Raw genomic sequence first — 22,989 nt, 5'->3', positions numbered from 1 at the left:
TGTAAGTTAGACATACTTTAGCATTGAAGTGACTCAGAATGTGATTTTCATTTGTAAAATCCTAAAAAATATGAAGGCTGATAAACTTAACTGAGAAAAGAATGATAAGAAAGAAAGAAGTATGACCTACATTGCCATGTGTTGGAAAGTGAACATCTGTCATGTTGAAGGAAAGATGAAACTTGGAAATCCCCAATGAGTCTCAACATCCAGCAATACCAGTTAACAGCAAAAAGAGATCTCAAGTCTAAGTTAGCTTTCTTTTACTTTTAATTTGGAAAATATATTTAAATAAGGAAGAAAAATAAACCTCTAATAATTTTTAAACCATGGATTTTAAGATTTTCAGGTATAGTTTTAGATCAAATTTGAATAGAATTTTGCTGGAGCAAAGAATATTATTGAAACTTATCTCCAGAATAGAGTTTATGCTGTCCAGAAGCATCTTGTTTTCTGACTAATGGACCTATGCAAGTCACAAGGTATGGTAACAAAAACTCTAGCCTGGAATTTAGTCTCAGCTCTATTATGGTGTCATTTTGAGCAGCTATTTGACCCTTTGGGTCTAAATTTCTTTGTCTATATGACAAATAGGTGAAATTGGATTAAATGATTTCCAAGATTATTTTCAGTTGTACTCCATTTTATGCTGTGTACCTATTTAAAAATAGCCTGTTATTAATTGCATGCTTGAAACATTTATTTTATAGGTGGAAGTAGAGTTACTTTACTTCCTCTTATGTTTTATTATTATTGTATTTTTACTTCTGAAATTTTACATCAGTATCTGTTCTCTTCTTTAGGGTGGAGTTAATGGGTTGACTGGAGAGCTAGAATTTGGAGAAAATGGAGGCAATCCCAATGTCCACTTTGAAATTCTTGGAACCAACTATGGAGAAGAGCTTGGCAGAGGTGTTCGCAAAGTAAGACCAGACTCATAAATAGATAAATATGCTTTTTCCAATATTGTGGTTTTACTTGATTGTTCTCCATGTAGCATGATCACAGGACACCTTAAAGTCCATATTGTTGTTTGAAAAAGAGAAAGAAGAAAGAGAATTAGACATTGATGTGGCATTAAATAATTAAGGAAAAGTATTAAGAAACAAATTCTACACATGCCTTAGAATAATTAAAGGGAAAAAATAATATGATATTTGCCTAGGGAAATGGCATCACCTTTCATTCATAATAATCATTTTTATAAAGTAGTAAATTTAATATATATACAATGTGTAGCTGCTTGGTTTTAAATTTTAATATGCATATAATCAGAACAACAGCTTGGATAAATTTCATTTAGTTAGACAGAAAGTCTACTATAAATATGACATTACAGTATTTCAACCTCTATACATGTCATGTAATAAGTAGAAAATAATTGGCAGAAAATGTGCTCTTGTTATATAGTACAGATCACAGGTAAGAAGCAGCTAAGTGCCAATAAAGGATGTTTCATGAAATACAGGGATGATGCCTTCCTCAAGGAGAAACGTCAATATAAAAGCTCTTGAAGAAATGGCTTTTCTGTAGTTTGGATTTGCTATTTTTATATATTTTTGGTAGGAAAAACCATAAGGTAAATGAGTGTGTATACAGAGCAGATAACTAAATTTCGAACTGTATGAGTTCACCATATTGGGGATAAGAAGTTCTTCAGCTGGTTTCTTTCCAGTGTTGGGATGTAAGATGCAGAAAAGTCCAGACAAAACAAAGTCAGGAGTTATTCTTATCAGCAATAAAAATTTCTCAGTGAATTTATATTAAAGGAGTTGAAACTATCTTAATGTGTTTTTAACTTTTGTTTTATACACAATGATAGTTTAGTGAATTATTTTAAAGGAAACAACCACTACTATGGTCAAGAAATAGAACACACCATTCTAACCACCCCCATATGCTTCGCCCTGATTACATGCCAGACCTCCCTTCTTAGGTAGTGTAATCTGGAATCTGAATTTTATGATACTTTTTATTTTATATTTTAAATATAATTTTATAAATTGTTTATATTTTTATATAAAATAATTGTGTTTTGCAAATATTTCACCTTATGAATGGACTCAGTAGTGCATATATTCTTTTTTCTTGCTTTATGTGTTCAACATTACATTTGTGTTAATCCTTGTTTCATGTTGTTGCAGCTTATTCATTTATATTGCTGTGTTATTTTCTATCATATGAATGTTTCAAAGTCTGCTGTAGTTTGTTTTCATTTTTAGACTATTATGAGCAATCCTGTCACAAATATTCTTGGACATATATCTCAGATATACACTCTTGTATTTGTGCATGTATTTCTGTAGATTTTTTATCCAGAAATAGAAGTGAATATATTGAACTTCGCTACATAACATCAAACCCATTTTCATAGAGATTTACCAATCTACATAGTACTAGCAGTGCAGGCAAATTCTATTGCCCCACATTCTAACCAAATATTGGCTTTGTAAGACTTTTAAATTGTTATTGATTTACTGGGTATATAATGATTTAATTTCATGGTTTCAGTTTACATTTCCTGATTATAAAAAAGTTCTGCATCTTTTTCTACTCTTTTTGGCTCTTGAGATTTCTCTTTGAGTTAATTTCACATTTAAGATTTTTGGCCATTTGGACTGCAGAGTGGGGGCTGTCTTTTGCTTTTCATGATTGATTTCTAGGAGTTAACCCATATATTCTGAGTATTGGTCTTTTTGTTACTTAATTATCTTGCAAATACTGCTTTCCTCTGTGTGGATTTTATTTTTGTGCCATTTAAAGTACCTTTAAATTTAGTAGAATTATAAATTTTCCTCCTTATGATTATTGCTATTTAGTCTTGTTCAAAAAATCATTCCCTACTTCCCAGAGTTATAAAGATATTATGCTCAATTATGTTTCAAAGGTTTTATAGCTCTGCCTTTTAAATTAATGTCTTTTGTCTACCTGAACATTTTCTTTAATATATGGGATGAGAAGAGAGTAAAATTTTACTCTTCATATAGCATATGTTTTTTTAAATTGAATATAGCTTAAACACAACAAAATACATAAATTCTAAGTGTACAAATGGGTTTCAGTAATTGTATTCACCAATGTGATCACCACTGAAATCAAATTACAGAACATTTCCATCACCCAGAAAGTCCCATCATTCCTGTTTCTATTCTTAGAAACACAGATAGTTTGCTTCTGGAAGTTCATATGAAGGGATAATGTAGTACATACTCATTCATGTCTTCTTTCTCTTAACATCTTTTTTAAGATATATTCTTCTTTTTATGTATTAAAGGTTTTGTTTATTTTTCTAAAATTTATATTGCTGAGTGGTATGATAGTCTATCAATATAACATAACGTCTTTTAAAATTTCATTTTCTGTTTGTTGCTGTGGGAATAACATTGATATTTTATAAGGATTTTATATTTAACTCTCTTGCTCAGATTTTTAATTCTAATAACTTATTTGTAGATTCTTATGAATTTCTGCAAATTGTCTTATCATCTGCAATTGATGAAAGTTTTTGTCTCTTCCTTTGTAATTTTACACATTTTATTTGTTTATCTATTTATTTTGCCTTAGTGCACTAAGACAATGTTAAATGGAAGTAATAGTAGTATGCATTTTTAATCATGATCAATGTCATAGAAAAAAATTTTAATATTATATTACAAAATGTGATTTTTTCTTTTTCTTTTTAATTACCTTATATCAGATTAAGTAATCTCCATAAATTCCTTATATATATAATTTCATATAAAAATTAGGTTTATTTAAAATTATAGTTATGTTTACATTAATGCGTTTGACTGAGGTTGCCTAAAATTATTCTTTCTGTTGGATTTTCATACTAAGGTTTTGCCTGCCTAACTTAAATGACTTAGTAATGTGAAGCACCCATGAACAGTGCTCAGTACATCAAAAGATGTTGCAATTAATTGTGACTAATGAGAAAAATCTCAGTAGAATGTAAATGCCATATGTTTAAATAGCAATAGTAGAAGAGTAAAAGGGACAATGAAGAAGGTCATGTGTTTGGGTGGTGGTGATGAAATGGCTCTGTGAAGTTCAAGGAAAAGTTTTAGAACGTAAGATACTTCAGTATATTTGAATGCTCACAGACCAAGCCAGTAGAGAGGAAGCAAATGAAAGTAAAGGAAAGTGATCATTTACAGAATTCTAGGAGAAAGAAAGAGAGGATTTGATTGAGAATTAGATGGAGTTTTTAACCTTAGGCATGAGGGACATCATTTTCCAGAGTGATGAGGGGGAGAGTGTAAGGAAAGATTGATGTGTGTGCAAGTCTTCGTGTTTGGTGTTAGGAAGTTAAGCGAAGTGTTAAGAAATAGATTATCTTTTCTTGGGGAAGTGGGAGGTGAGATTATCTGCTAAAAGGGAAAAAGTAACAGAAGACATTGGCGATAATGAGGCTGGAGTTCTAAAGACAGTGAAGAAGTTTTGAAATAGCTGCTGTGGCAAACTGGAGAAAGCTGACTAGGGAACATGAAAGAGGCCAGGCAGGGCTGCTGGTTCATTTGAGGTTAGAGATCCAGAATTCACTGTAGCACTAATCTGCACAGTTGTGTATGTTTGCCCAGCAGCATTCAGCAGACTGAGATAATTTGAATTAATGTAGGCTTGGGGCTTCATGAGGTTGTCTTTATTTTCTGTTGTGTTGTTTTGTTTTTGATAGCAGGACAATGCAGCAGTGAGGTTAAGGATATTGGCAAGAGCATAGTTAGAGTGACAAAGCATAAAATCTAAATTGGATGTGGATAGCAATGAAGGCAGGAGGTAGCTCAGCAATAGAGAGGAAGTATGGCTCCAGAGCATAGCGTGCTTTCAGCACATCTGATGAGCCTGTGTATTAATATGGATTAAATGAGAGAGGTTTGGAGCCAAAATGTTATGTCTGGGGACAGAGACATAATCTGAATTCATGATTCCAAGGGTGGATGTGTTCCAGGCACTCACCAAGGAACGCTTGTGAGGATGGCAGAAGAGGGCTTTATTTAGCTTTCGAAGACCAATGCGGTTTAATGTAGTTCTAAGATCAAAGTAGTTTCTTCACTGTGGCCTGAATTCAAAGTCCCTAATTTGTTATTTCTGCCATTAAGGTGACAATGAATCATATACGTTAATTAGCTTGTGTATACTTTATTCTTAAGTAACATTAAATAACTCCTGGAATTATTTAATTGTTTATATTTATATGTTCCAAATCCCAAACTGGATTGAAATTCTCCCATAAATTGGAGTTGTATATATATTATTTGAAGGACACTATCAATATTTACTTGATGGTGACTTATACATTGTTGACACTCAACGATACTTTTGTATCGTTTTGAAAATTTTAAGCGTTCTTAATTCTTAAATATTTGTTTTTACAACTCAAATGTTTTTCTACAATTTGTCAATTTTAATTACTGAACTTATAAAACTTCAAATCTAGCTCTCAATTAATTTTAAGACTATTATGAACTAGTTTGTCGATTGCCAACTTAATTTATAAAAGGGGTAGTTCCTTGGTACAAGCATTGACACATATAATAACGATTTCCAAGACATTTATCAAGGAAAAACATTACTATGCAAATAACTGCAGTATGGATTTACTAGATGCATGTCCAAAATTAAAGTTCTACTCCCGGTCTCTCCATGTCTCGAAAAGAGTAAATGGCTTTCCAATTGATGAACTGTCAAGTTGTCAGTCTTTATTCTGCTGCCAATGGCCAAGTGTATACAATGCCCGAAGCCTTATCACCTTGAGCAGGGATACTGTCAGATCTCATAAACCAAGCAGAGTTGTGTCTGCTCAGGATTTGAATGTGAAATGTACCAAAAATTCACAGTCTCAAATTTTGGATTAGTCTCTGCCATCCTGGCATTGTATGAATGAAGGTTTCATTTTTCTGAATTTGGTGAGAATGTGAAAAGGGTTATTTAATTTTCACTGCGATGATCAAAATGAAAAGCTTTCCTGCTTTGATATTTTGTACATGTTTTTTCACTTTGATGTAAGATGGTGTTGGATTCAATAGATGGTATATTCAAGGTGTTAGCACATTGTATGTTCCTTGAAGATAAATTCAAGCAAAATTCAAAGCCAAATTTTGAAATCATTAAGATTTTCTATAGCCTTAACCTTTGCCCAAGAATATGGTTATTCTCGTTTCTGTTCATTGCAATACAGAATTTCTAAGAAAAAAAATTAATTTGAGTAATACCATTCTCTCAAATCATCTAAAATTAAATTTATTTTAAGAAGAAATAAAAAGTAAAGATTAAATTAACTAACTCTACTTTTAAAGAATCAATGTGTGTTTTTCTTAGAAAAATTTTACATAATAGCTTTTTTGCTTGTCTGCATTTTCTTTGTTTTGTTAGGTTTGCCAATGCTATTCACATTTTATTGTGAATACTGAGTTTCAGCATTAAAATTTAATACTCTAGATTTAATGTCTTTGAACTTTATCACAAACAGGAAAATAAGGCTAGGAAAAGTAGATTAAAGCTGGTTTCATAACCAATCTTAATTGCATAGTAATGCTTAGTATCTTCATAAAAGTGTTTTCTCATAAGTTAATGAAATAAAATGGTACAGCAGAGATATTGTAGCTACAAGGTACAATGGTTTCTCAATATACTTGGAATCTTTACTCAGGTTTTACAACTTTAAATTCACAAATATAAAATCTGCTACTTTGCGTTCTTGGGCAGACCTAATGTACTATTTTTGCAAAGGGTATTATAAACAGTGTCATTAGCCCATTTTAAATGAACTGAAATCTTTTACTGCCTTCTACTTTGAAGGAGGCAAGAACTGCATTGCCTTCAAATAGGCAATGATTAAATATTATGCTGGTATCTTAAGCATGTATTTGTATACCAATTTTGGAATATCTAAAATGAATTCACTTTTTTGTATTACCCTTCTTTACGTTTCCTTATAGTACTTTTTACAAACTGAAACTATAATCCTTTTATATGTGTGTAGGTATATGTAAATATAATTAATTACTTTTTATAGTCTGCTTTTCCCATTACAGTGTAGCTCCATGAGACAAGAACTTCTGTTTGTTCCCTATTATATCCCCTGATGCATGGCATATACTAGACACTCATTAAGTATTCAGTGAATGAAAACATGTGCATCATGACATAAGAATACATGATTCCTTTCTGCCTCTGTAAGTTTAGCAGCCATGTTTTTCCTTCATTCAAATGAAAAATAATAAGTATTTGCACTATTAGTTAGAATGTTAGTGTGTGATTATACTCTTTCCGTCTTTGTATCCTCAATGCCTATCAGAGTTGGACACGTGGTCACCAAAATTATAACCAATTATTTCAAATGTTACAAAGTAAGATATATGTGTCATTTGTTTGCAAGAATTCATGGAGAATAAGGAAATAGTGCATAGTTTGATTATTCTAAGCAACATGGAAAGACCCATAAAAGTACAAGTTCATTAGGACTGTTGGTATTTGTAGTTCAAGATTATTTTCTAACAATGAGGCTGGATTTAATATGCTATAGTGGCAAAAAGTGTGTCGTAGCCTTTGCTGTCAGGCACACCTGGGTTGAAATACTGACTCTGTCCCTTACCGATTGTGTCATCTTTGGACTTCTAAATAAGGTGAGTTTCAATTTCTTTATCGGTAATATGTGAACAATATTACTAATACTTCTCTCTCAGGATTGTTGTAAAGTTTAAGTGAAATTTATGTTTGTATGTTACATAATGAGGGATGATGAAAATAAGGCCTGTTTGCAAATGGATAGTACGTTATGTGATTAATTTTCAAGCCAACACAATGCAAAGTCTAGTTGCTATTCTGACAAGAAATTTTTATATGAGGTGGAGAAAGTAACTTTATTTTAGGTGTGATTTACAGAACATTGTACGTGACAATCACAGTGATAACATGAAAGACTAATCTTTTTGTTTCATTTAATGTTCTTTCTGACTCTAAAATTCTGTAAGTTTCTTAATCAAGGATTGGGAAATATAGTAACTACAATTGTATGGAAATCTATTAGTAGAAAATCTGGTGGTAAACCTAGCCCACATAAACCCGGTCTTTATAATTTAAGTACATAATTGGAAACTGCCATTGTTATTTACTGTCATATTTCTAGCAATGAATTTATGTCTTGGAAGGTTTATATAATACAGAGAATCTAGAGAATGCTGTGAATTGACAATATGTTGTGAATGCAACAGCTTTTATTTTTTCTACTATCTTCTTTTATATGTAATATACAATCATGATGATTTACCTCCATCAGCTTTTATTCTGATGTGTCTTCAGAAAATATATTGTGCCATAAAGTCATGTGATTGATATTCAGTCTAATATTTTATAAAATGTCCATTGTGTGAGACTCTCAAAATTATTGATCCCAGTAGTCTCTTGCTGTGTGAGGAGCTCTGAACTCTTGAGAAGTATTCACCATAGACCAGATTATTTCTGGTCCTCAGGGAGCCCATCTGCTATCAGTGCAGAGCAGAGAAAATAACAGATATATCTGCTGATGTTTAGGGTTACGCTGACTTTCTGGAAGAGTTAGGTGCTACTTGGATTGAGATAACCTCTAAAAAAGTTCTGCTTCAGGTAATCAGCATTCACTGCCTCTTGGAGAGAAAAGGAACTATCCCTGCTGGTGATTTGGATGATACAGACCTCTCCTGATAGAGTACAATTCCAAGTCCAAGTTTTAGTGGGAATAGAAATACCGACTTTTATGGAAGAACTATAAAATCTGAACTGTTTACTTTGTTGTAATGCTGAATTTTATGTAGCCCCTTGACTGGGCTAAAGGATGCTGAGATAGCTGGTAAAATATTATGTCTGCAGGCTGTTTCCAGAAAATATTAGCAATTTAATTGGTAGACTAAGTAAAGAAGATGGCTCTCACCACAGTGGGTGGACATCATCCAATCTGTTGAGGGCCTGAATGGAATAAAAAGTTATAAAAAGGGTAAATTTGCTACACATTCAAGCTAGGACATCTATGTTCTCCTGCCCTCAAACATGATTGCTTCTAGTTCTCAGGCCTTCAGACGCCAACTGGGAATCACACCAGAGGTCCCTCAGTTTTGGAGCATTAAACTGAGACTGGTACTTATACCATTGTCTACCCTGGTTCTTAGGCCCTTGGGTTTGTACTGAAACTAAACCACTCCATCGCTGGTTTTCTAGTTTGCAGACAGCTGATCTAGGGACTTCTATAACTGTGTGAACCAATCACCCATAATAAATCTCTTACATGGTATATATTTTTATTTATATATACCAATGAGTTTATACATACATACTTATATGCACGTATGTGTGCATGTGTGTGTGTGTATTAATATATTTCTGTTTTTCTGGAGAATCCTAATACATTTGGTAAGAGATTATTTTACCACTTCAGAGCAACAAGCTAATTGTGAAGGAAGCAGCTGCTATTGGCACACAGTTTCTCAGGGAAAGTTTACAGACATGTATGTGCTCCAAAGGAGGTTCAGAGAGTCTGTGGTATCATCTCTGGTCCACATGCTGAGGGTTAGTTGGTTAAGAGTTCAAAACTATATCTGATAGGAGCCAAGCTTTTGTTTCCTTCCTCCTCTACTAGACAGAACCCACAGTGGTTTGTCTTTTAAAAAGGTCTTAAAAAAACATTGTTTTCCACAGTGGGACACAGTAGAATCTGCGTCACCCCAAACTCCGACAGACAGACACAAAGACACTTACACACACACACACACACACACACACACACACACACACCCAACACTAATGAATTCACCAATGTACAAATGGTAATTAATGTCAAGGGCCTAGTACTGGGGTAGTAATTATTAAAGGAATTTATATTAGAAAGTTGGAGAATTAGGAAACATTGACTCATGTAGGTACTCCTTTGTTGAGGTTTCACAGTTGTGATTGAATTTTAACTGGCAGATATCAAAGGTATTTCAAAGAAGCTGCCTGAGTGGGTTGGCAGTGGCAGGAAAGGGTCAAACAATAAGCCATTTATCTCTGTGTGTGGAAACCCACAACAGGCTAATTTATTATACAGTGACATTCATGGTATAGCAGGTTAAGTCGAATCATAGTCTCCGGGGCTTGTCATTGCACCTCAAATTCTCTGCTTTCTCTCTCTTCTGAATGTCTCTGTAGTCCATTCAAGTATTTGATTAAATATCTCCCTTGTTCTCTCAGGCCTGTCTGGAGTCCTCAAGGAAATTTAAATTCTTTTAGCAGGAACTGGGTTTTATATAATTGGAATGACTATAAAAACTTGAATAGTTTTGGGCATTAATCTCACAAAATTTGCCAACAACTTTCATAACTCGTTTGGCAAGGGAGTGTTTCTCATTCAAACTAATGAATATTATGACTATGTCAGGATGAATAATTGAATTTTAATCATGACTTTTGGTTACTGCTGCTTGTATTGCCTCCTTCCTGTCTTTTTTTTTTTTTTTCATTTTTTCAGTATTTTATTTTTCTTCTTCATCAGGACACCTGACCCACTAGAGCTATTTAGACATCACTTGACTTTAGTCCTAAATTAGCTATTTTACAGTGACTGAAACATGTTTGATATTTATTCATTTGTTTTTAATAGAAACTATGGCATTAAAAAAATTTTCTGGTGACTTTAGGGTAGCTGGGATATGTATTGTCACCCCTTTTTAAATTTCTGCTCTTAATTTGGATGCTGTTTACTCCAAGGTTTATTTTTTGACAGAAAGGTGGTATATTGCAATAAAAATAGACAACATATATTGTTTTAGTTCCAGAGAGAAAAATAATTGATTTTTAAGCTAAAAACCATGGCAAAGAAAGGAACATGCTGTTTGGAAACTGGCCTCCATCCCACAAAGCATGGAGACTATTAAAACATGGTTTGAAATGGACAGCATGTTTCTCATTATATTCCTGGTTTTTGAGAATAATCAAATATACAGTATTTTTACTGAGTTTTTAAACCTATACCCACTGTTAATGTAATGATGTCCTTATTTACCTGTTGGCAAATATTTCTGAAAATTGAGATGGTCCCCTTTAATCGTGCCTTGTTTTGACAATGTGTGCAACCCGATGGCCTTGCATACAATAAGCATTTATTTCTGGCTATGAAAAATGAAATAAAATAACATTTATTGTATCCACATTAGTTGTATAGTTGTGTGTTTAAATGTTTCATATGTAAAATTCTTGGTGTATTTTGAGGGAATAAAACATTCTCAAAGTTTATCAGACATAAGCAAGTAATTTAGACTTTGGTGACAAAAGGTTTTTGCTTGTGATTTGAAGTAGAGGCTCCTCTCTAGACCTGGCATTCTATGATTCTTTTACTCCAGTACCACCTTGCATTCATAAATAATTCTGAAGCATTTCTTTTCAAACGGCAAAACAGTGTATTTTATTTATTTTCAGATATTACCTATAACACTAGATCATACAATTTATATCTTATGTTTTTTTTAAACAGGACTATACCATGTCAAAATAATTTGTAAGCATATTTGTAAATTTTCCAATTTTAGACTAGAATAAAAGTATCTCGAGCAATTTTATAGTATGACAGTCTTACATATAATGATAAAACTCAAAATGATTGCCATAACCAACATTTTAATATATGAAATGTGTCTTCAGATTATCTCCTTTGGTAAAGGTTTAAAAATAAAAACTCTGAAAAAAAATTATTAACAATTATAGATTTATTAGTTCTAATTTTCAAAAAAATATATCTGATAATTTTTCTCATAAAATTTAGGGTTTACTTATATTTCAATGACAAATAATTAATGTAAAATAATTTACATTTAAAGATTTTCATATTATCAAAAAGGTCTTAAAAAACATAAATGTCCACATTGTGTCTAATCTGGGATTCCTGGGATTAGCAATCATGCTGAAACCCAAATATTTACTAACCATTAAGTAAGAATATAAATGATTGAAGAATTAAAAAAGAAAAATTAAAAAAAGATTATAAACCATGGGTTTTTTTTATTTTTAAGCTTCTATAAGAGCTTAAATCAACAAATATAAAATCTCAAATTTTATCAATTTTTTGTCAAATTCCAAAGAATTCTGGAGGACAGTTTTTCAAGGTCATGGTCAAATATTTTTATTCCAAAATAAAGATTTCTTATTAACTTGTATAGTATTATTATTATCAGTTATGATGCTATACAACTTAATGTTGTTTATATATGTTCTCTGAGTTATACTACATTCCCTGCTTCTTTTCCCTACACTTTTTGTTGAAGCTACAAATGTTATTTTAAGAAATTGTTATTATGTTTAAATTGTTAGCATTTTCACTAGGGCCTTAAATGTCTTTTTAGTAAATTCTCTATGGATTTGATAATCTATCAAAGTTTGTATAGAGTTCTTTCCAATATGCAAAATAAATGTTTGGAAATGGAAATGCTCTTTTGAGAAATTAAAAGCACTTTTATTAATCATAGTAATTCAGATGCAATAAAGAGCTTTTATGTTTATTGGCAGTGAATTTTGATTTTTAAAACTTCAGTAAATATATTTCAGGGTTATTAAACTCCATTGTATCAGTACAGTAGCATTTCTGGATTTTTTTAATAATCAAAAGTTATAAATGAACCTTGTTTTTTAACATAATCCCATAAACATCTTGGATTAATAGAGATTGTGCCTTGAAAGATTTGATTTAAATGTTTAAATATTTAGTATAAAATGAATGCATCTAGCTAAATCTAATCACCCTGAGTCACTTACTTGATGCTCATGAAGAGAAAGGCATGTATCTACTGAAAATGTTTTCAAGCAAAACCTAATCAGAACCTATGGAAGCTTTTATTACTCTGCAGAACCTGAATAATAGTAGTTTTGTGGTTTTAAATGGAAATGTATTTGAAATGCTTTGCTTGAGATTTTTTTTCTTTTGATTCTTTCAAGGTTGATATGAATCTATATCCTAAAATGAGATGAGAAATCTTTCAGTCCCAGTCTCATGCATTTTAAAATGTCTGATTGTAGCCATTTAGAGCAATAATATGATTTGAATAAGTGCACTTTCATTAAACAGGAGACAATGTCTTTTTAGGATTGTGGAAAAAGTTGCATATTTCTTCCTGTCATGTGTAAAGTATTGTATTAGTGTATCCTTTTTCCCTCCAGTGAAAATCAGAAACTGGATAAATATTTTTGGCACAAAGTAATTACAATGAAGGGATTGGGTTCTCATCCCATGTGATTTTTCATTTGTTGTAAATTGTAATAATTTTTGTTTCATCTTCTTTCCCTTTCTGTGATTCCAGCATTCTCAATCTCTTACAAACCAACAAATAAAATATTCCAGTTTCCTAAATGCCATTTCTATTCTAATTGCTTTACTGATGTTAAATAAATTAATTCTATAATAGTCTCTTCTATAATTCTTTGTGTCTTATAATCATGTTAGTTGTATCTACTTTAAAAATAAATGCATGAATATTTCATTTCTTCTTAAACATACTCCAGTTTTTTTTTCTAAGAAGGCTATACACACATAATATTTATTTATTTTTTATTTTTTATTTTTTTTGGTACATCTCAGACATTTCTAAAGGACCATAAAATGAAGAAAAATTTAGCAATCATTTGGTGGAACATCTCTTTCTTACATATATTATAGTTTTCATGGGAATGGATTAGTTCTCTCAGGAGTGGGTTGTTATAAAGCCAGGATGTCCCTCACACCTTGTGTCTTTGCACAAGTCTGTTTCCCCTTTGACCCTCTCCCATGTTCTGATGCAACATGAAAGGCCTCACCTGAAGCTGCCCAGCTGCCAGTGTCACGCTGCTTGAACTCCCCAGACTGCAGAACCATGAGGTTTATTTATAAACCTCTTTTCTGTATAAATTACCCAGTCTCAGGTATTCTGATAGCAACACAAAACACAAAATTACACATTGTAATTATGGAACCAATCTTTAAACAGATTTATAGGTATAGTTTTGTAGTTATTTTATAGCTTATTACATTCCGAGAAAAAAAATCTATTTAAAATCACATATAAAAAATTTCTCACATTTTCATATAACATAACACCAATTCTATCATCATTTTCTCTTGAAAACCCTGGCTACTAAAATATGAAAGTTTTAGGCTCCATTCCACCCTACTCTTTTGACTTTCTCCTACAATGTTTTATGTAATACTTAATTTTTAGCCTTATTTTTTTCCTTTTACTCTCCACATTTTATTTTTTATAGTAGAGGTAGTATTTCCATTTATTTCTTCAAGGCCTTCTTCATCTTTTTTAGAATGACAGCCACATTTTATCTCACTATGAACTTGACAGTAAGTTTTATTTTACTGTTGTTAACAGAAGTATATTTTGATTAAAAATAAATTGGTGCTCTTGAGAATGAGTTGAAGTTTCCAATAGAATTATTTTCATAAATCATTGTTAGTTAGATAAGTAATCCTAAGTAGAGTTTTCTAGCCAAAGTGTGCTTTGTTGTTGTTGTTGTTCAATTGTTTGCTTGTTTTGGTCACAATCTAGTCATACCCAAACAAAAATCTGATGGGGCTATTATCCCAATCCCCTTTTTTTCAAAAAGGGATTTGGGTGAATTATAGCATACCAAGGTTAGCGCTATTTTGAAGGACAAAAGTCACAGATTTCTTGAAGATCATATAGCATCATCAAACAGTTTTGAGTCCTATTATAGAGAAATATGATAGATTCATAGACATAGATAATAGAAAGATGATAGATGGTATGATTATAGACATCATCCACTGGAGACCAGGAAGATAAATAATCACAAAAGCAACATAGACCAAATACATACTATATTAATAATGTGTATTGAGGGAGAAATGGGTCAGATATTTTGTAAATGAGTTACTCTATACGGCATGCTGTAGTTTCATGACTTGAGAAATGACACACAAAAAATTCTGACACTGCTTTAGATCTTATGCTTAAGGAATGTCATAGCATAAGATATAGAAATCTAAAGTTATTCAAAACATTAGAAGATGGTGCCATACTTTTATGTTGACTGTATAATTTTATTAAAGCATCTAATTTGAATATAATTTGCTATTTTTGGTGCATGTGGGACCAAAGGAGGCTTGGGAAAATTAAATATTTATTACAAATATTGCAATGAATAATAAAGAATTAGTAAATTTACTAATTAAATTTAAATTAGTAAAAGGCCAGGTATGGTGGCTTATGCCTGTAATCCCAGCATTCTGGAAGGCCAAGGCAGGAGGATTGCTTGAGCCCAGGAGTTCGAGACCAGCCTGAGCAAGAGTGAAACCCAGTCTCTACTAAAAATAGAAAAATTAGCTGGGCATGGTGGCATGCACCCAGCTACTCGGCAGGCTGAGGCAGGAGAATCACTTGAGCCCAGGACTCTTAGGTTGCTGTGAGCTAGGCTGATGCCACAGCACTCTAGCCCGGATGACAGAGCGAGACTCTGTCTCAAAAAAAAAAAAAAAAAAGAATTACTAATAAATAATGTATCAGAACAAAGTCAATGCCTAATAAAAGAAACCTAAGAAATAAAAATATAAAAGTATACTAAAGTCACCTAACATAGTTACAATACTTGAACTTAAGAATTTTGTCCCAGTAGTTTAGAAGCCCATACAAAAACTTGCTCAGTTCAGTTACATACTTCTTATTCTTAGGAGAATAAGACAGACCAATCCCTCTTCTCAGCATTTCTTTTTAAAATCAGTGTCCCACTTAGGACTTCACCCTCCTCAATAGCTTTGTAAACCAAATGCAAGTGGGGCTGTTTTGAAATAATCTTTTCATAAAAGCTGAGAATATAACTGTGAATACCAAAGAAGGCAGTTACAGAGAATATTAAACAGTGTGGTCCAAATACTGAGTCTTTATGATTTCTAGGCTAATTCAAGAAGAAAACGAAAAATACTTTGAAATTATGTCAAATAATTATACACATATATTTCTCAGTGTTATTTACAGGGAATTTTAAATCATTTATTTTTATCTAATTATAGAAGAATTACCAACTCCTTGTAAAGAAACTAAAGAAAAAAAGAAAAAGAAAAATCATTCACATTCTTACTACCTTGAATAAAATCCCTGTTAATATTTTGGTGATTTTCCCTTATTTTACATAAAAATTATAACTATAGGGGGGTATTTAGTTATAACTTCAATTATGCAAATATCCTAATAATTTTTATCATCGCATATTTTTGTATGGTATTTTGTAAAGAACTAAATGGATATTTTGCTCCAAAATAGCTGAATAATTTTCTATATATTGAAAAATTTGCCCCATCCCTTTGATTTGTGATGCCTTAAATTGTTACATATTGCATTTAAAATATGCAGAATCTTAGTATATTATATTTGGATGAAATAGATAAATTGACTCGCTTGCATGTGTTTGTCCATTCAGTTTCATTTGCCTTATAATTAGTAAACCATCTTCTCGGAGTATAGCTGATGGTCTTGATTTTTTTACTTTCTTAAATTTCTTTTTAGGTATTGGTGTGAGTCATTTGAAAAGGCAGTGTCAGAAACAACTCTTTATACATAAACCTTTGTAAAAAGCCAGCCATGTTATCCTTCAAAAGCAGGCTGCCCCTGGTTTTGACAGTGACTCTACATCATTATAGGGAAATATGCTTATCTTAATTGCTATGAAATGGGAGCATAAAAGTCAGTGGAAAGTGGTTTCATGTCATTGAAATGAATTTGTTTGTTTTACAGCAGTTCAGAAAAGAGTCCCGTTTTGGGTTGCTTACAATTATTATCTTATCTGTGATGACCATTCTTGCTGAACTTGTCTTTTGCAATGTTATGGAAATTCAGGTTACATTCAGGCAGCTAATGTTAGGGAGCTTATGTTGAACTCAAGTTTAGCACAGGAAGAGTTTTTGTCCACAAATTCAAAGACTTAGTAATGGTCATTGAAATGTGCAAGCAAAATTTATTTTGGGGCTTATTTATAACTTTGTTATTATTTTGGGCTTATTTATAACTTTGACCAAATACAATATTGTATGCAATGCCTCCAATTATTCTTCATTAAGGATTGCACTAATAACTCAGTAGTTTAGGTAATTTATAGGCAAGGTAATATTTCTGTCACCTTAATGAAGCTAACTTCTTTATTTGACTTACAGTATATCATGATTTTGTCTGAGTAAGGTCATAACAAAATTATGGTTAACAAGGGGAAGATTGGACTTCTTTGGGATTTAAAGAAAATCTTAATTTTCTTGGCAAAATAATCTTAATTCTTGTTTCAGTGTAAGCTTTCTAGTAAAACAAGCTATATAAGAAGATATTTTTAAGCCTTAGACTGAAAAATCTTTCGGGTGTATCAAATGTAAAGCATTTACACTAAGCATTGGAAATCTAGGATAAATAAGCTTCATGGGTGACATCTGGCTTCTGTGTTTCCACAATTTCTTTCCTCCTGAGACATGCTTTCAGTGCCTAGGGTTTATTCTGAATATTGGGCCTGAGCCCCCCACAAAGAGTTATCTTTGGGCTTAAAAAAATTTTTGATAACATAAAAATTGCATAAATAATTAGTAGTATCTTTAGGATTCCATTTTGTCTGTTCCATCATGAAACAGTTCAAAGTTCATTTGGGTTTTAGGTATCTTTGTCAAATCAAGAACTAGAAAGATAAGGTCCATATTTGCTTGCAGTGAAGACATAAAAACTGTTTCAATTTGTCAATTTTTTTTTTAAATCCATTTATAGCAGTTGAGGGGTGGGTGTTTTCTTCTACTTACAAGATTTAGGGACTGGGCATGGTGGCTTAAGCCTGTTAATCCCTTCACTTAGAGAGGCCAAGATAAGAGGGTTAATCGAGGTGAGGAGTTCAAGACCAGCCTGGACAACATAGTGAGAACTGATCTGTACAAAAAACAAGAAAAACTAGCTGGATGTGCACCTATAGTCTCAAGTGAGGTGGGAGCAACTACTTGAGCCCAGAAGTTCAAGACTGTAATGAGCTGTGCTCCATGCTCCAGCCATTGCACTCCAGCCTGGGTGACAGAGCAAGACCTTGTCTCAAACCCCCCCCCAAAAAAATTTAGAAAAGCTCATCTCCATTTAACTTTTCTTTATTTCCTAATCTCATCAATCTAACCACATTCTGAACATTCTGAAGAAGCACCTTATCGAATGGGAGGTTATTAATTTAGAGACTACAATAAAACCTCACTTAAAGTCATTGGTAGGTTCTTGGAAACTTCAACTTTAAGCAAAATGACGTATAACAAAACCAGTTTTACCATAGGCTAATTGATATAAACAAAAGTTCAGTTCTTATGGCATATTTCTGGTCACAAAAACATCACCAAGCTTTTAAAGAAAGACCCAGAACAGGGTGGTAGCATGGCCGAACAGTCTAAGAAATACCCATAGCAATTCTAATATTAAACATTGAAATAAATGTAATATATACATTTTAAAAGATTAATATAAGCAAAATAATTATTTACCCAATTTTAGTGAATCAGTGATGGCAGTTGTAGTGGTGGTGGATTAAATGAAAGAATAAATGTTTGCAAAGCGAAAATTGTCAGAAGCACCTCTTCCCACCATGCAGTTCGAAAACAAACTGAGAACTATGGCAAGCTCAGTGAGTGCTTTTGTCCCACACTGTGTAGGTTTGTTGTCTACTTTACAATCATTTGTATGCATTCATTCATTCAGTTTCCAACCTTTGTATTCCAGTTTAGGGTCTCTGGTGGCTGAAGTTTATCCCAGCAGCTCAAGAGAGCAAGGTGGGAACTGACCCTGGACAGGACACCATCCCATCACAGGGCACACCCAAAAACACCCACACTCAGGCTGGGACCATGTAGACACTGCAGTATACCTAACATGCATGTTAGGAAGCCTGAGTACCTGGAGAAAACCCATGCAGATGTGGGGAGAACATGCAAACTCAACACAGTGGCCTGTGCCAGGAATCAATTTTTTCTCAGCAACTTTATCATAAAATGACGTTGAATAAATGATGCTATTGGAGGACCTGATGAAATACTAAACTATATTCCTCAGAGGGATCACTAAAATGGAGTCTATAACATTGTTGTCAATAAAAGAGAAAAAAAAGTGTTATCATCCCTAAACATATACCATAAGCCACGTGTGTTGTTATGTATATTCAGAACAGCACCGCCGTTATCTTTCACACACACACACACACACACACACACACACACGCATCCACCTATCCATGCTCCCCCTCCCCACACACACACATACACGGCTCAAAGGGTTGGGCTTATGACCTAAGTTGGACCAGGACATCCCTTACACCAAACCCATGGATTAGTTTAGTAATGAACACATCGCTCAACATGTATCAACTTGAATTCTTTTCCACAGTTTTTGTAAGAAAAACCTTTTGGATAGAGATCTCTTTCCTCTTGATCCTATGCTTCAAGAATAAAAGCCCACAGGTACCTGTGAGTCTGGTTCTTGGAAATAATCAAACTGACAGAATAAAGCCAATTCAGAGAGAAAAGGTGAGCAGCAGAGATTGCAAATACCGTTTGAATTCCTGGATCCAGTTCTCCAGGAATTAAAATTGGGTTTCTGTGTCTGAAGCTAATAGAGCTCTCACCTTGTCATATAACACTGTTTAATTCATTTTATATGTGCATTTGGCAGGAGATTTGTAACTTAATCTAGTATGGATAAAAGGCAATCCTTTCTAAATCTACTTCAAGAAAGGCCATGGACTCCTACCATCATTCCTGATATTTAGATATTATCATTCATTCTTTCACCCAATAATATTAGGAAAGTTTATTAAGCTCTAATTAGGCATTCTTAACTATTCCAATTCTCACAACAACCATTAGAGTTGTATCACTTTAATATATATACCCTTCACATATATATGATAGCATTTAATTAACCTATCTGTAAAAGTATAGACTTAGCGTTCAAACTTGAATTCGTTTGATTTCAGAGATGTGTTCTTAACCCCTCTACAACTTTGCCTTTCTTCCAGCATGCATACTGCGTGCCAGTAATGGTGCTAAGCACTGGGAACACAGGGTGAGCAAGACAAACATAGTCTCTGCTTCACAAGGCCTATATTCTAGTGAGGAATATACGTGAATCAAAAGACAACCTTGGCAACTGTCTTGGCTTGGGCTGCCATAACAGAATACATTATAATGGTGGCTTAAACAACAGAAATTTATTTCTGCACATTTCTGGTAACTGGAAGTCTAAAATTTAGGTTTCAGCAGGGTTGGTGTCTGGTGAGGGCTGTCTCCTTGGGTTGAAAATGGCTGTGTGCTAAAATGACCTCATTCTTTGTGTATTTATGGAGAGAGAGAACAGGCTCTTTTGTGTCTCTTCTTAAAAGGACACTAATCTTATTGGATCAGTTCCCTACCCTTATGACCTCACTTAAGCTTTGTCACTTTCTCTAGGCTCTGTCTCTAAATACACTGGGGGTTAGAGCTTCATATGAATTGTAGGGGGTCACAAACATTCACTCCGTAACAAAAACTGTAAGATAAATACCCTGTTAGGGTAAATTCAAGCCTTTTCAGGACTACATTATTAGCTCAGCTAGGGCCTCCCACAATGATTTTCATAAAATAGAAATAGACTTTCAATTATAAAATATAAATTTTATAAGTTTCTGCTACCTCTTATATGTTCCATTTCACCTAACTCAGGCTAGGGGTATCACAGAAGGTATAATTACACAAATAAATATATAGAATATTGTGGGTCAAAGATTTATTAAATTAGAGCCAGATATCTAAACTGACAGCAGGTGTCTTGGCTGGAAAAATACAAAAGTACCAAGCCAAAGCACATCCATCTTCTCAGATTCCTGAATTAGGATGAGAAGAAAGAAATGCTAATTGCATGATCCTGGTAGCCCGTGGCTAATTATGTTAGATTGTTGGAGAAGTGAGTGAATGGTTCTTCCTTTTCTGTACCTGTTTTCAAATGATGGAAAGAAATACAAGTTTTATGACTAAACACCGTAAAACTATGATAATGATTGGATGTATTTCCTGAAACCATATCTCTTATATATATCTAATTTTGAAATAAAAAAGAAAATTAACATGTCAGCATATTTTAATTCAGAGTCACATCCAGACGTAAGTCAAGAAAATTTTACTCAATGCTTAGAAGACTCTAGAATGTTCATGTCTGGAACAAAATTATGGTCAGCCTAATGCAGTGGTTCTCAAGCTTTGTTGCACATTATAATCACCTGGGAAGCTGTTCAAAAACATACCCAGTGCATGCTTCTTACCCAAAATCAATAAATCAGACTCTCTGGGGATGGGACCTGGCATTTTTAAAAGCTTCCCATCTAATTCTAGTATACAGAGAAGCACTGGCCCAGTGTTGAGAGGCAATGGCCTAATGCAGCAACCAGTTAAGTTCCTTGGTCTCAAATTAGAAGGCCCAGCCTCTGTGGACCAAATTATTCTTGTTAGATACTACTTAAGTCCAGAAATTTCACACATAGAGGGGCAAAGCTCACTGAAGTATCATCAAGATCAATCACTAGTCAAATGGAATCAAACATTATTGAGAGCAACTGAAAATCTAAGACCACAGTTGGGAATAGGTTTAGGGAAATTTTTTCTGGGACTAAATGGAGATTATGGACATTCAATGTGGCTTTCTTTCTGTTTGTAAATTCCACCCAGGAGATGATTCTTACTAATTAGTCCCCTTTGAAAAGGTAATTGGGAGATTTAGTCATAAGCAGTGCTAACACAGGAAATTCACCACAACTTAGAACTTGAACTTTAATGAAATATCCCTTCAACACTCAAGTCTCTGTAAAAGAACATCCTATTCTCTCTTGGGAAGATGGGAAATGGAGAATAAGATCATATCCTGGGCTGTCTTAAAGCCACTACCAAATAGGGAGTGAAATATGTGTTGACCATTTGAAATGGACACTTTCTTATCCCATTTCCCCTGTGTTCCAACATTTGCATGTGTTTTCTATAATCCTTCAGAAGTGGCACTAGAATCAGCTTCTCTTAACCATCACATAAGGGGTGCACACTAGGATCCTGAAAAGTTCAGAGTTTTTTAAGCAAGGGGAGCCATTACATTTTTCTTAGCAATTAAGTCACATGCATAGAGTAATATTTAAGGAAGTTGACTCTCTGTAAGATGTAGTTGAATAGAGAGAAACAACAGGCAAAGAGATCAGCTAGAAAACTACGGTAATAATGATTCCAAAACAGTTAGGACTTAAATTTAAACTATCTATCTATACACACACATGCGCACACACACACACACACACACATGCATACACACACAAACAGGGGACAGGATTTTTCAAAATAGAATTGCAACAGGGTGGTAAATGAAAAAGTTTCAGTTGTGGCAGCAAGATGCACACACCTGAATTTTAGATTGGTGAGATATATATGGCACTTCTGACCTTGAGAGTTTTAAGATAAATTCACGTTATTTTAAGACACTAAATTTGTGGTAACTTGTTATGCTAGCAGTAGAAAACTAGTAGGATTTCATGTGCCAGTAGTCATTTAGCTATTTCACTTTTTAAAATACAGAATCTATAGATATTATAATGCCATTTAAAGTCTTTCTGATTCGCATCTTTGAAAAAATACTTTTTTATTATCTTTTTGTTAGTTTTTAAACTTCATATACTTTCTGTAACTACTTTATAACATAATAGCTGATGTTATTGGAATATATTTGCACATTAAAAACTGTTTCCTGGCCGAGTGCGGCGGCTCGCCCCTGTAATCCTAGCACTCTGGGAGGCCAAGGAGGGCGGATCACTCAAGGTCAGGAGTTCGAAACCAGCCTGAGCAAGACCCCGTCTCTACTAAAAATAGAAAGAAATTAATTGACCAACTAAAAATATATATTGAAAAAATTAGCTGGGCATTGTGGCACATGCCTGTAGTCCCAGCTACTTGGGAGGCTGAGGCAGGAGGATCACTTGAGCCCAGGAGTTTGA

General features: G+C 33.4%; 1 protein-coding gene across 2 annotated transcripts in view; it reads left to right on the top strand.

Annotated features, from left to right (window-relative positions):
• GRID2 (glutamate ionotropic receptor delta type subunit 2) overlaps positions 1-22,989 on the top strand; it is a 1,185,302-nt gene that overhangs the window by 746,499 nt on the left and 415,814 nt on the right. For both annotated transcript variants that reach the window (XM_012774075.3, XM_012774073.2), the window contains exon 8: positions 804-923. In XM_012774075.3, the coding sequence (XP_012629529.2) occupies positions 804-923 (120 nt within the window). The remainder of the gene's footprint in view (positions 1-803; positions 924-22,989) is intronic.

This window comes from Microcebus murinus, chromosome 29, assembly GCF_040939455.1.
Source record: "Microcebus murinus isolate Inina chromosome 29, M.murinus_Inina_mat1.0, whole genome shotgun sequence".
Lineage (NCBI taxonomy): Eukaryota > Metazoa > Chordata > Mammalia > Primates > Cheirogaleidae > Microcebus > Microcebus murinus.
This window is presented reverse-complemented; position numbering and strand designations above follow the sequence as displayed.